This window comes from Sminthopsis crassicaudata, chromosome 2 (assembly GCF_048593235.1).
Source record: "Sminthopsis crassicaudata isolate SCR6 chromosome 2, ASM4859323v1, whole genome shotgun sequence".
NCBI classification, from domain to species: Eukaryota; Metazoa; Chordata; class Mammalia; order Dasyuromorphia; family Dasyuridae; genus Sminthopsis; species Sminthopsis crassicaudata.
Genome location: NC_133618.1, coordinates 263995482 through 264008232, shown reverse-complemented (window position 1 = coordinate 264008232; position 12751 = coordinate 263995482). Strand labels below are relative to the sequence as shown.

At 36.7% G+C, this 12751-nt stretch overlaps 1 protein-coding gene across 3 annotated transcripts in view; it reads left to right on the top strand.

Annotated features, from left to right (window-relative positions):
• The window catches only part of SCG5 (secretogranin V), a 192270-nt gene that overhangs the window by 167029 nt on the left and 12490 nt on the right, over nucleotides 1–12751 (top strand). For 2 of the 3 annotated variants that reach the window (XM_074289198.1, XM_074289196.1), the window contains exon 4: nucleotides 3799–3911. In XM_074289198.1, the coding sequence (XP_074145299.1) occupies nucleotides 3799–3911 (113 nt within the window). The remainder of the gene's footprint in view (nucleotides 1–3798; nucleotides 3912–12751) is intronic. The other variant, XM_074289197.1, reaches the window with a different exon arrangement.

Here is a 12751-nt window from a genome sequence, read left to right as displayed (position 1 = left end):
TAGGTTATCCATGAGACTGAATACAGCTAAACTTAGTCTCTTGGTGGTGCAATTTCCTCATTATTGAAATAATCGATTTCAGTGAGGCTTGATGTTATTTCAAAAATTACAGAGAATTCAGAAAGAGTCTCTGGGACATCATAGGGGATGCTCAGAAGTAGGCTTTGGACTCTGCTGCTTCATGAAAAATCCCTCTTGGGCTGGCGCCATTAGGGGAGGTACTAAGATGGCACAGCAACCATATGTTCTGTAAAATCTGGGATAGCCCCAGTTCCAAGAAAAGAAAGTGTTCTTTTAACAAGCCTTCACAAAAAGAATATCTTCTATTAGACCATGTGTCTTTTTTTGTTGTTCAGAAAACATGGTCACTGTAACTTAACTGGAATCTAAGTGATTGCGTGTGGCTAAGCAATGTGGGTCTGCCGGCACAGTGAAAAATTAGATTTGAGAGCAGGACTGCAGGAAAACCTGAATCACTGCATGGCTCAGATCACTTCAGCCACATATTATTTGCTTGTAGAATTTTGGATTCAAGGAGAGGAAAGACCTGTACCAAGTTTAGGGAACAACAGTCCCCAGGGGCAGCTGGCTGGATTGATTAGACACAGCAGCGGGCCTTATTCATATATTTAGAAGTGAGTTTTCAGAGTCAAACATTTGGGTTAGAGTCTTCCCCAGCCCTCTCTACATCTCCAAACTCTACCCATCCTTTAAGGCTTGGCTCAAGTCTTACATGCTTTATAAAATATAAAATCTTCAGTCTGGCATTTAGACTCACTTTAGTCTGGCTCTCAGTTACCTTTCTAGGCTTATTTCATAATATTACTCCCCAAGTACTCTCCTTTCTAGGCAAATTGGCTTATATCCTGTCCCTGGGGTATGACAGTCTAGCTCTCACCTTTATACCTCTGCTCTGGTGGTCTGCCATGTCTGGAATGCTCTCCTTCTTTCTGCTTTGAAGGATCCCTAGCTTGCCACAAAGCACAGCTCAAGTGCTATTTCTTACGTTTTGTATATGTGGCACCTAGTATGTTATCTGTTTCAAAGTTGTTACATAATAAATACTTATTTATTGTTTGATATTATCAGGTGCTATGGGATGTATGGGATAGGCCATAAATAATATTGTATTTTATTTTATTTTTATTTTTATTTTTTTTGGAGGCTGGGGTTAAGTGACTTGCTCAGGGTCACACCGCTAGGAAGTGTTAAGTGTCTGAGACCAGATTTGAACTGGAGTCCTCCTGAATTCAAGGCTGGTGCTCTATCCACTGCACCACCTAGCTGCCCCAGTAATATTGTATTTTAGAGAAGGAAGAATTCAATATGGGCTATAGTATAAGGTCCAAGGCTTAGCTTTCAGACCTCCATGGTTCCAATATACTATCCTGGAAATTTAGTCTTTAATTTAGGGGAAATGTATCCTTTAATTCTCTCAATATGCTTTTTGCGTCATTGTGGAAACTGTAGGAAATCCTTATCTATGTTGTTTCCTAGCCACAGAAATGATATTTTAAATTTTCGGGTGTCTAGTAAGTTGCCTCCTACTATGTGCTCATGGCTCCAGCAGACTCCCACTCTTCAGCATCACCCAGGAGGTCACATCTAGTAAAGGATTAAAATCCACTCCACTAAGTTAGCTTCCAAAGAATGTATCTGAGCACCTATTTTTGCTATAATTTCCTCCATTCCTGCCAGAGTGACACGCTGATGGTTGCAGATGTAGGGGTTAGATAACGTTCCCAGTCAGGAGCTCTGAACACTGAGCAGACACAGTAGAGCCGCATTAGAGATTTTTTGGTATGCTAATAACTTCCACATTAGGTCCATGCTGCTGAGAGGCCTTCTGGAAAGACTTGGAAATGCTCCAAGAAACTAGACACAGGACATACCTGGCTGATTGTAAATAGGCGCCCATTTTCAGCACTTATTTGATGTCTTAGCAGCCTTTTGAAAAGAAGTCCTCAGCCCTCTCCTCACTTTCTCACATAACCCGGACACCCTCCGTTCTTTATTGGTTGTCCAAAGCACATAAAAGAAATCAGAATGAGTCATCTGCAGAGAATCATACCCAGAGAGGATCCAGAGAGGCTTTGAACACGGCTGAGACCAAAGGAGTTTTGTCCTCCTCTTTGCAGGGAGCTGATGGAGTATAGATGTGGAATGAAGAATATATAACATGGACAATATGTTACCTTACCTGACTGGACTTGTTACAAGGGAGAGTTCTGTGGAGAGAAGTCATTGAAGGGTGATAGTAATGCTTAAAAATGGCATCAATAAAACATTTATTAAAGGGGGAAATTTTTTGAAGACATTATTTCTGAATGATAGTATATCTATTTAGAGTTGATCTTTGATTCAGTAAGATCTGAGTTCAAGTCTTGCCTTTGACCACAGAGTGGGTATGTTTTAGACTAATTGCCTCAGGTAACTCCCGCCGATGGTGCCATTCTGCATCCTTGGAAAGAATGTTCACTTTGTGCTACCCTATGATGATAAAGATCTGGATCCAAAATACTGACAATATTAATAATTAAATACTGACAAAGACTCTGCCTATAGCAACATCGGTCATGCTGGGCTAGTCATTAGTCCAACACACACTCTCTCTCTCACACACACACACACACACACACACACACACACACACTCACTCACACTTTTTTATGGGGCTATCATGTGTCCCATGTTATTTATTAACTGTGGGGCACATAAATTTTGTAAAGTGTAATGTTATGCAAAATCAGCTCTTCTCCCCCATTCCTCTCCCAGGAATGTGCATCTCATATTAGAACTAGAATTAGGCCAAACTCTACCTGAGATAAATTTATTTTGTGGGTGGGTGAGTAAAGTGAGATCAGAGAAGATAGTGGATGTGATTATATCCTGAGTCTCCAGAGAGGAGGGTGAATTAAGGGACAGTCATCATCAGCAGGGGAGGGAAAGATCACAATTTATCTCCCTTAAGTGCCTTGGGACAGAGTCCCATTTAGTCTTAAGCTAAATACAGAGGTGCCTAATCAATCAATCAATCAATCAATAAACGTTCCTTAAGTGCTTTGTACATGCCAGGCATGTATACTAAACTATTGTATATGTTTTATATATATATATAAACATTATTATGTAAAATTATTTATCATACAAGGGATTATTAATATTGATAATTATATTAATATAAAAATATAACAAAGCATACAATAATGTTTTGATTTATCAATCATATTGATAATTATTAATATTTATGTAAATATAGATATAAATATATTGATGTTCCATTTTTATCTAAGGAGCACAAGTTATATTTATCTTTAAATATAGAAAAATAGACTAAATATAGAAAACATAGAAATGTATATTATACATTTCTATATTTTCTATATTTAGTCTATATATTATATAATCTAAAGCATTATTAAACAAATTAACATTATATTTAAAACAAAATGTATTGTTTTATAAGTTTCATGTGAAACAGTATGATGATATTGTACTTTTCTCTAAGAAGCATAAGGAATTTCCAAAAGTCTAGGCACAAACTCCATCATGTCCCTCTGAAGTAAATAGAGGGAAGTAGCCATCATTATTTTCAGTTTCCAGATGGGGAACAGGCCCAGAGAGGGAAAGTGGTTTACCTGAGATCACAGAGTGAGTCAAAAAGAAGCAGGAATAGATACACGGGATACAGATGGGAATGTGATTCTGACCTTCAGTGGCCTGCCTTATTCCTATTAACCTTTACCCATGAGAGCATGCATGAGATGCTTAGTCTCAAAGACTTCTGGCTGTTTGCAGTAGATGATGGATGTTTGGAAAACTCCCCTGACACCGCAGAGTTCAGCCGAGAGTTTCAACTACATCAACACCTTTTTGATCCTGAACATGACTATCCTGGCTTGGGCAAATGGGTGAGTTCAATTTTAATTATTACTGATCATAGTTGCTATTTGTATAATGTTTTAAAATTTGCAAAATGTTTTATGTACAACATCTCAACCGAGCCTCAGAGCAAACCTGTGGAATAGATGTCACAGATTTTATTATTATTCCCATTTAATAGATGAAAAAATTAAGGCTCAGAGAGATGGCATAGTTGACTATAGTCATATTGCTAATAGATATTAGAGGTAAGATTGGAAAGCAGGTCTTCCTCACTTCAAGCCCAGCACTCTCTTCCCATCCTGTGCCTATATTTTCCATACTTGTTTATTGAAGGTGCTAAAGTAGAGCTAACTTATATAGGAAATTTAGGATTAGAAAACTATTTAGAAACAGATTTATTAAAAAGCCTAGAATAGGGAAAGACCTTAACCTTGTTGATATCACCAGCTCCAGCAGTTTCCTGACAAACATATAGAATAGAAAGGTAAGCATTAAAAGTCTTTCATATTAATATTTTGTTGGTTTAGGAATAATACAGGATAAGCGTGTTACTTTCTAGAATTAGTGTCTGGATTATTTGTATAACTTATGGCAGGGATTCTCAAACTATGGCTCACGGGCCAGATGCAGCCCACCGGATTATGGCAAATGGGCTGAGGGGCGGAGACAGAGTGTGAGGTTTTGTTTTTTTTATAGTCCGGCCTCCCACGGTCTGAGGGACAGTGAACTGGCCCCTATTTAAAAAGTTTGAGGACCGCTGACTTATGGTATAATACATAGGAAAAAAGACTTTATAAATATGGCTGTATTTTTAAAATTAAGTTAATCAGGCAGTATTAATTAAGTCCATGCTGTGTTTTTGAGACAGACATTTTGTTGTATTATTATCATCTAATATGGATTCCTTTTGAGTTTCTTGTTATTGCAGATGTTAGAGGATCTCTTTCGGAGTCTATTCTGTCGTTTTTGAGTCTGAGAGGGCAGGGATCTAGCATTTAGACTCTGAGTTTGGAGATATTCCCAGCTAAAGGCTTATTGTCATATGTAGAAACACTACCTACTCTGCCCTATCTCACCTCCCATTGGGGAAAAAGTGACAATGTCTTAGTCCTCTATTTGTAGGAGATGGGAAGACTTCTCCTGATACTGAGGACTTGACCTCAGACTCTTCTCAGACTATTCTCTTTACAACATGCCCAAGAAGTGTTCTCATAGCCTTTGCCTGAAAATCACCAATAATGGGAAACTTATTATTTCCTTAGGTAATTCATTCCATCAAAAATGGTAATACATTTTTTTACATACATGAAGTCTAAATTGTTTTCTTGTAATTTCTACTTATTGCTTATAGTTCTGCTATCCCCCTAAGCAAAACAAGCAATTCTAATAAATAACATTTATATATGTTAAGAGTAATGAATGTCTGATGAAGGAAGGATTTGAACTCATCTGTCCTAATTCCAAGTCCAATGTTCTCTCCACTATGACACTTAGCTGTCTAATCCTTCTTCCATATGACAACTTTTTGAATACTTTAAAGACAGTGATTGTATCCATCTTCCATTTTCTCTTCTCCACGTTAACTATCCCTAGTTCTTCCAACCAATCTTCTTAAGACATGAATTCATCATCTTGGTTACTTTCCTATGACTACTTTCCTACATACCAAAGTGTTTCCTAAAATATGACTCCCAGAAGTGAACACAATACTCCAGATGTGGCCAGACAGAGTGGAATACAGTAATATTATTTCCCTCATCCTAGACATTATTCTTCTCTTAATGCAGCCTAGGATTGCATTAGCTTTCTTGTCTGCTGTATTTCATTTTTGACTCATTGAACTTGTGGTCCATTACATTACCTAGATCATTTACAGATGATACTCTTCCCTATCTTATATATTTAGAAGTTATGAATATAAGCATAAGACTTTGTATTTATCAATATTATATTTTATATTATTACATTTGCTATTTGGAGAAAGAACAGGCTGACCCAACTTGTCATCATTATAGGACTCTAGAGGGTGACTGCAACTACTCCTCTCATTGCTTCAATTATCAGCTTTATGGTGATGATTTCTTTTGGAAAAAAAAACCCAACACATTTCCATATTAGTCACGTTGGGAAAGAAAAATCAGACCAAAAGGGAAAAAATATGAGGAAGAAAAAGCAAAAAATAAAATTAAAAAACTGAAAATAGTATGATTCAATTTCTCTGGATGTAGATAGCATTTTCATCATAAGTTGGGAATTGTCTTAGATCACACTTAGATTACTTGCTGAGAGAATTAATTTTATCATAGTTGAAATCACACAGTATTGCTATTACTATGTTGTACACAATGTTCCCCTAGTTCTGCTCACTTCACTCAGCATCAGTTCTTGGAAGTCTTTCCAGGTTTTTATGAATGTTGCCTGCTCATCATTTCCTATAGCACAATAGTATTCCATTCCATTCATATACTATAACTTTTTCAGCCATTCCTTAATTGATGAGAATCCCTTCAATTTCCAGTTTTTGCCACTGCAAAAAGAGCTGCTCTAAATATTTTTTGTACATGTGGGTCCTTTTCCCTTTTTTAATGATCTTTTTTGGGATACAAATCTAATAGTGGCACTGCTGGGTCAAAGGGTATGTACAATTTGACAGACCTCTGGGCATAGTTCCAAATTGCCCTTCAGGATGGCTGGTTCAGTTCATGGTGATTATTTCTTAATGAAATCTATGTGTCTAATTCTAATGACTCCCCTAGATTTCAATACGACCTTGCCAACTGCCTTGCTCAAAATCACTTGGCTGCCCTAATGACATCTCAGACTCAGCATTTCCTAAACAGAACTTGTTTCTGACCTGTTTCCCAATTTTTATTTCTGTTGAGGACATTACCATCCTCCAAGGTATCATCTAAGGTGTCATCTTAGACTTTTTAAATTTTCTTTCACCCATCTCATCAGTAATCAACCTTGTCAACATTCTCTATAGATCCTCTTTCTCTTTATCTTTACTTAAACAGCCAGTACCATAGTATTTTTTAGCTGAACTATTATATCAGCCTCCTAATTGGTCAGCCTCATCTCTCTTAATTTATTCTTCACACAGCTGGCAAAATAATTTTCTGAAGGCACAGATACATCTTCTCCTCAGCCCCAATTCCATTCTAAAGTCCTTGGTGACATATTGACTATAGGATAAAATACAAATTTCTCAGTTTACCACTTAAAGCCCTTTTAAATCTGGAACCAACCTATCTTTCCTGAATTATTTTATATCACTTATCTTTGTACATTTGTATATATCCAACTTAGGTAGCCACATATGTACAGTTGATAGAATGGTAAGCCTGGAGTACAGAAGACCTGAAATTAATATTTCAAGTTGGAATGTAACCTAGGACTTTTTTTTTTAGCTCTATGACTCTAAGCAAGCCACATAACCACCATATATGCCTGTTTCTTCAGCTGTAAAATGGGCTTAACAATACCTCCTGAATATGCTGTGAAGATCAAATGAGATATTTATAAAGCACCTAGCATAGTGCCTGGAACATATTAGATGCTTAATTGATGCATTTTTCCTTTTTTCCTTTCATAATTATCTTATTCTTCTCCTTACTCAGCATTCCATAAGGACCTATGTTCAAAACTTAGTTCTGCTATTTACTGATCTTGGGTGAGTCATTTAACTCTGACCTTCAGTTTCCTCATTAGTAAAATAAGAGGGTTGAATGAAGTGCCCTCATAAATTCTCTCCTAGGTCTAAATCCTATGGACCTTATGATCCAGTATTTTGTGATTCTTTCTACTGTTCCACAATGCCTCTTTAGATTGGATTTGAGGTATGTCTTGATTATAGGTAGGATTTGTAGGAAAACGAGAGAAGAGAGTTCAGAAATAAATATTGGAATGGAAGGAAATGAAAGGGTATAATCAGGGTAACTAGCTTAATTGGAATGGAGGATTTGTATTTCAGAGCAGGGAGAAATAAATTTGGATAGGTAGTTTGGAACTAAATTATGGAAAGTCTTTAAAAAGGATCACAGGAATATCAATTTAGAGATGAAAAGTTATATCGTTCTGAATCCCCCAATTTAACAGATAAGGAAACAGAGGCCCAGAGTCATGAAATGACTTACTCATATTTACACACTTAATAAGTAGCAGAGATGGAATTTCAACCCAGGTGTTCTGATTGAAAATCCATTATTCTAGGAATTGAGACTTGATGTGAAAGGAAAAAAAAAGTTAGAATCTTGAAGAAGAGATTGATTTGATAACAACTGCTCTTTATTAAGATTAGTCTGGTGACTAATGTTAATTAGGAGACAATTTTAAAATCATAGACAAATCATAAGATCTCAGAGTTGGAAGAGGCCTTGCAAATCATTTTCTTTGACACATACAGTCTCATGACCATCTCTTCTGTAATATTCCCAATGTGAAAATTTCAAAGCTTCACTCAAAGATGTCTATTGAGCAAGAACATGCAATCTTCCAAGATCATTCATTCTACTTGTGGACAGCTCTCACTATTAGGAAATATATTTTTACATGCAGTCAAAATCTCTCTCTCTCCAGTTTCCAATATTGCCACCTAAGTTCAAGCAGAAAAAGCTTATTTCCTGTTTTGTGTGACAATCCTTCAAGTTCTTAGAAGTTAGTGATTATGTCTTTCTTGATGTGTCAATTGATGCAATTTTTCTAATACTTGAAAAAAACAATTTTAACACACTTTGCTATAATTTTTCCTATCTCTGTGTATCTTCACAATTCTCACAACCTAATGAGCATGTCCCTCTGGGGAAGATAATGCTGTTATTTCTATTTTATAGATAAGTCGGTTGAAGATCACAGGTTAAATTATCATCTCCTATCAGCCATAGTAGTTGTGATGCTCTGAGCCTTCTTTAATCCTTCCTTTTCCTCTATGATAGTTTCAGAAAAGTCACTTTAGCAACATATGCAAAAGAAGATCAGCATCTAAGGTGATGGCAATGGAAATAGCAGATAAAGGGAGAAAAGGGAAAAAATATTGATTAAGGAATTAACAAGACATGGAAATTGGAAAAGGAAATTTAATAAAGGACATAGAGGCTAGAGTGACCCCAAGGCTTTTGGATTAGTAGATTAGAAGAGTAGTATTTATTTAGAAGGAAGTCAATGGTAAATTTTGAGAGCATAATTTTAGCAAGATGGTGACATAACTAGTTGTCAAAAGGATAAGCAGTAATGGGTGGAGAGAAATCAGAGGCAGACAACACTTTCTACAACTTGAAGGAGTCAAATTTTGATTGTAACTAGAAGAGGCAGAAGGATGGAGTGGAGGGGGGGGGGTTGTGTTTTTTTTTCCTTCTGAGGCTGGGGTTAAGTGACTTGCCCAGGTCACACAGCTAGGAAGTGTTAAGTGTCTGAGATCAGATTTGAACTCAGATCCTCCTGAATTCGGGGCTGGTGTTCTATCCACTGTGCCCCCTAGCTGCCCCAAGGGTTTTGTTTTTAATTAGGGAAAACCCATTCATTATTGAGATAGAAATGAGTTTGTGAAAAAGAGGGATTAAAGATATTAGTGGGAATGGAGAAGGGTATCTGTAAACTCTCAGTGGAGGAGATAAAGGTTGAATCCTGAATATAGTTGGACAAGTTAGCTTTAGAATGAGAAAGGGAGATCTCTGCATGTAAGGTTGACAAGGTAGATGGTGATATGAAGATATGAGGTTAGATTATATTAATCAGTTCTGTGAATTTGGAGGTTGATATCACATTATTAGGATGAGATGCGAAGAAGCGGCAGCTTTAGAAAAATATATATTTATAGGTCTTCAGTTGGCACTGGAGATAAGAGAGGAATAAAAAAAAATTACACAGCAGAACCAAGGGTTGGATCAAAGCTAGAACTCTTTCCTTTACTCTTTAATGGTCTCAGTTTTGCATGGTTTTTCTTCCAGTAATGGTCTGTGGTCCAAAAGAAGGAGTGGAAAAAACAGAGTATGGGGATGGAAAAGGTTAGGTAATAGCATATCAAGTTCGGAGGAAGGAATCCAGAGTACTGGATAGGGCAATTTTGAATTAGTTAACCTCGGGAAGATGAGAGGGAATTTAGGTGGAGTCGGAAGTACCAAGTAAATAAAAGCTCCAATAAAAGCAGAAAATAGGTTTGGTGGATGTAGGGAAGTAGGGGAGGTGGAAAATATCTTCTTTCCTTCTTCCCATTTTTTTTTTTTTTAAAGAATGAGGCAGTTGGGGGGTTGAATGACCTACCCAGATCACACCATTGGCATCAGATTTCTGAGGCTGGATTTGAACTCAGGTCCCTTCTGATACCAAGCTTGGTACTCTAGCCACTGTGCCGCTTAGCTGCCTCCCTCTTCAGTCATTCTATTAACAACCCAGTCTCTAGTTCTCATCTTTGAATAATTAACACATATGCCTATTATATCTATGTTTCTGTGACTTGTTTTATATGTATGTATAAAGGCCAAAGGCTAGAACTTGAACTCCCTATACAAGGAAGGAACTATTAGTAATCCATTAATTTAGGTCACGTTTAGAAGTTTATTATCAATTATGATTATTTTTTTAAACTTAGCTCTCTTTGATTTATTGCCTTATTACTGACTGGTACTGTTAATTAGTTTAAATTCACAAACATATGTGATTTATTTTAGTGGGGTTTCACTACCTCCCATCAGTATTCCATAGATTAAGACTTCTCAAGAAGTCTTATTGTGTGCATACAACATACTCATACACATATATATATCTTAATTGATTTGCCTATGGTCACCCAGTTAGTATGTAATTTTATGTAGGCATCCATTAAATGTTGACCCAAGAGCTTTAAAAACAGAATAAATTCCTGTATCTTTTTACTACTTATGTTTCACTAATATCTCCTGGGAGTCTATCATGTCTACAAACAAGGGCAGGAAGGAGTTGTTCTGTGAGAAATAAGCAGCCACACTCTGATGTTAAGCAACTTACACCTGAAATCAGTGGTTCATTATAAATCATACTTCTTCCTCTTTTATCCTTGAATTGTATATGCTACTCAGGGAAAAATTTTTTTGACTTAGGAAAACAAATATTTGCCCTTTCTAAGCATGCAGCACTGCTCTTGATCAGCACCTTGGATGACTCCTGAGCATTTTCAGTAAAACAAAGCAAATGGTAAGGTGAACATAGTAGATGGGCTAGATGAGGACAGTCCCCTTTGTTCAATGCTGCAAACGTAAATTAACAATGAAATCACTATGCTGTTTTTAACTTGCTTCTTTCAAATGGCCATTGCTCTTTTACTCAGGGCTATGCTTAGGTATTTCTGGGTTTATGGCATGAGTGGGTTCCTGAGTTCTCACCAAACCTGGTCTCTCAACTCTATACAATCTGTATTTAAAACTACCAGGATTTAGCTGCTCTCAATCCAAGGCTCCTATGCCATTGTGTCTAACTCTTGGTAGTAAAAATACCCTTACCATGACCCATGGTTTGTACTTGATTTGTCCTCACTGTGTACAGCTCTATTTGATAAACCTAGCAGATCATTTAACCTGAGAAAGTAACTCTTTACAAGGTAGTTCCAAGATTGGTATTGAATCACTCACTCCAAGACTTGTTGGACATTTGTCATAACATTGAAATAGGTTTAATACTTTAATGACTTTTGATAGCAGTATACAACCTGTCAAAGGAAGGTGTCCATGAGGAAAATCTTCAGGAAGTGGAAGACTCGCTTACTGAAAAAATATAAAGTAGCAGCTAAAAGAGTGACTCCAAAACGCCATGATACCCTGTGATATTTTTTCTCAATGGAAATAAAGTCATTGTCCACTGCCTTTTATTGTTCCAGCAGACCATAATTGCAGAGCTGAGAAAGATTCCCTATCATACTGGTGTTCTTAATCTGAGAATTCCTGAACTTGTATTAAGATATTTTATGTAATTGCATTTCAGTATAATCCCTTTTTTAAATCCTCAGTATCTCATGCATTGCTAACTTAAACTCATGTTGAGATGGTTTTCTACCTGGTGATGCTAATACTAGTGCCACTCTGGGCATTGGAAATAGCATCACATCTATAGAGAAGGCAGTTGTCAAACTGCAAAATTAAAGAGCCCAAGAGTGTAATAGACTTATTCCTAGAGGGATAATCTACATGTCTGACTTTTCTCTCTTCAAATATTAAATTGAACTGTTCCCCAAGAAAGCCAACAAGTGTGACTGCAGCCAAGGACGTCCCTCTTTGGCAGATGGAAGGGCTCTTTGCCTTTCCTTCCCTGGCACAACCTCCATGCATAGTTGAGGTTGGGCAAGAGATAGTGTTGTGAATCAGGGAGATTTTAATGAACATGAAAAGTACAAAGCTCATTCTTGGCACTTGTCATTTTTGTCTCCACATCTATTATTTTCTTTAAAAAAATGTACTCAAACAACTCAAAAGGATACAAGAGAGAATAAATTTGTATTTCACCAAAACTTTATGCTCTACTTCCTTTATCAAAGTTAAGGAAGCTTATTTAGAGTAAGATGAATCACCTCATTTATACTTTATTTTCCCTTCATTAAAAAAACCAAACTAAACCAAACAACAACCAACACAAACATCACCATTCTTCTTCTCCCATCCCACTCACAGGTTAAGTTTTCTGTCTTTTATAATCATAATAGAAGGAAAAATCTGTTGAGCATGTGTCCTATATTCTTGAGCTTATTCGACTCCACTATGTGTTTGAAATGTAGCAGTATGTGGAAACACTTATACAAACTGTGGTAACAGAACTTTTTTTTCTCAACATAACTTTCCTTTCTGCCAAGAAGTTTTTTTGGCAGTTTTTAAAAGGTTCACTCTATTAAAAATGTTATGGACCA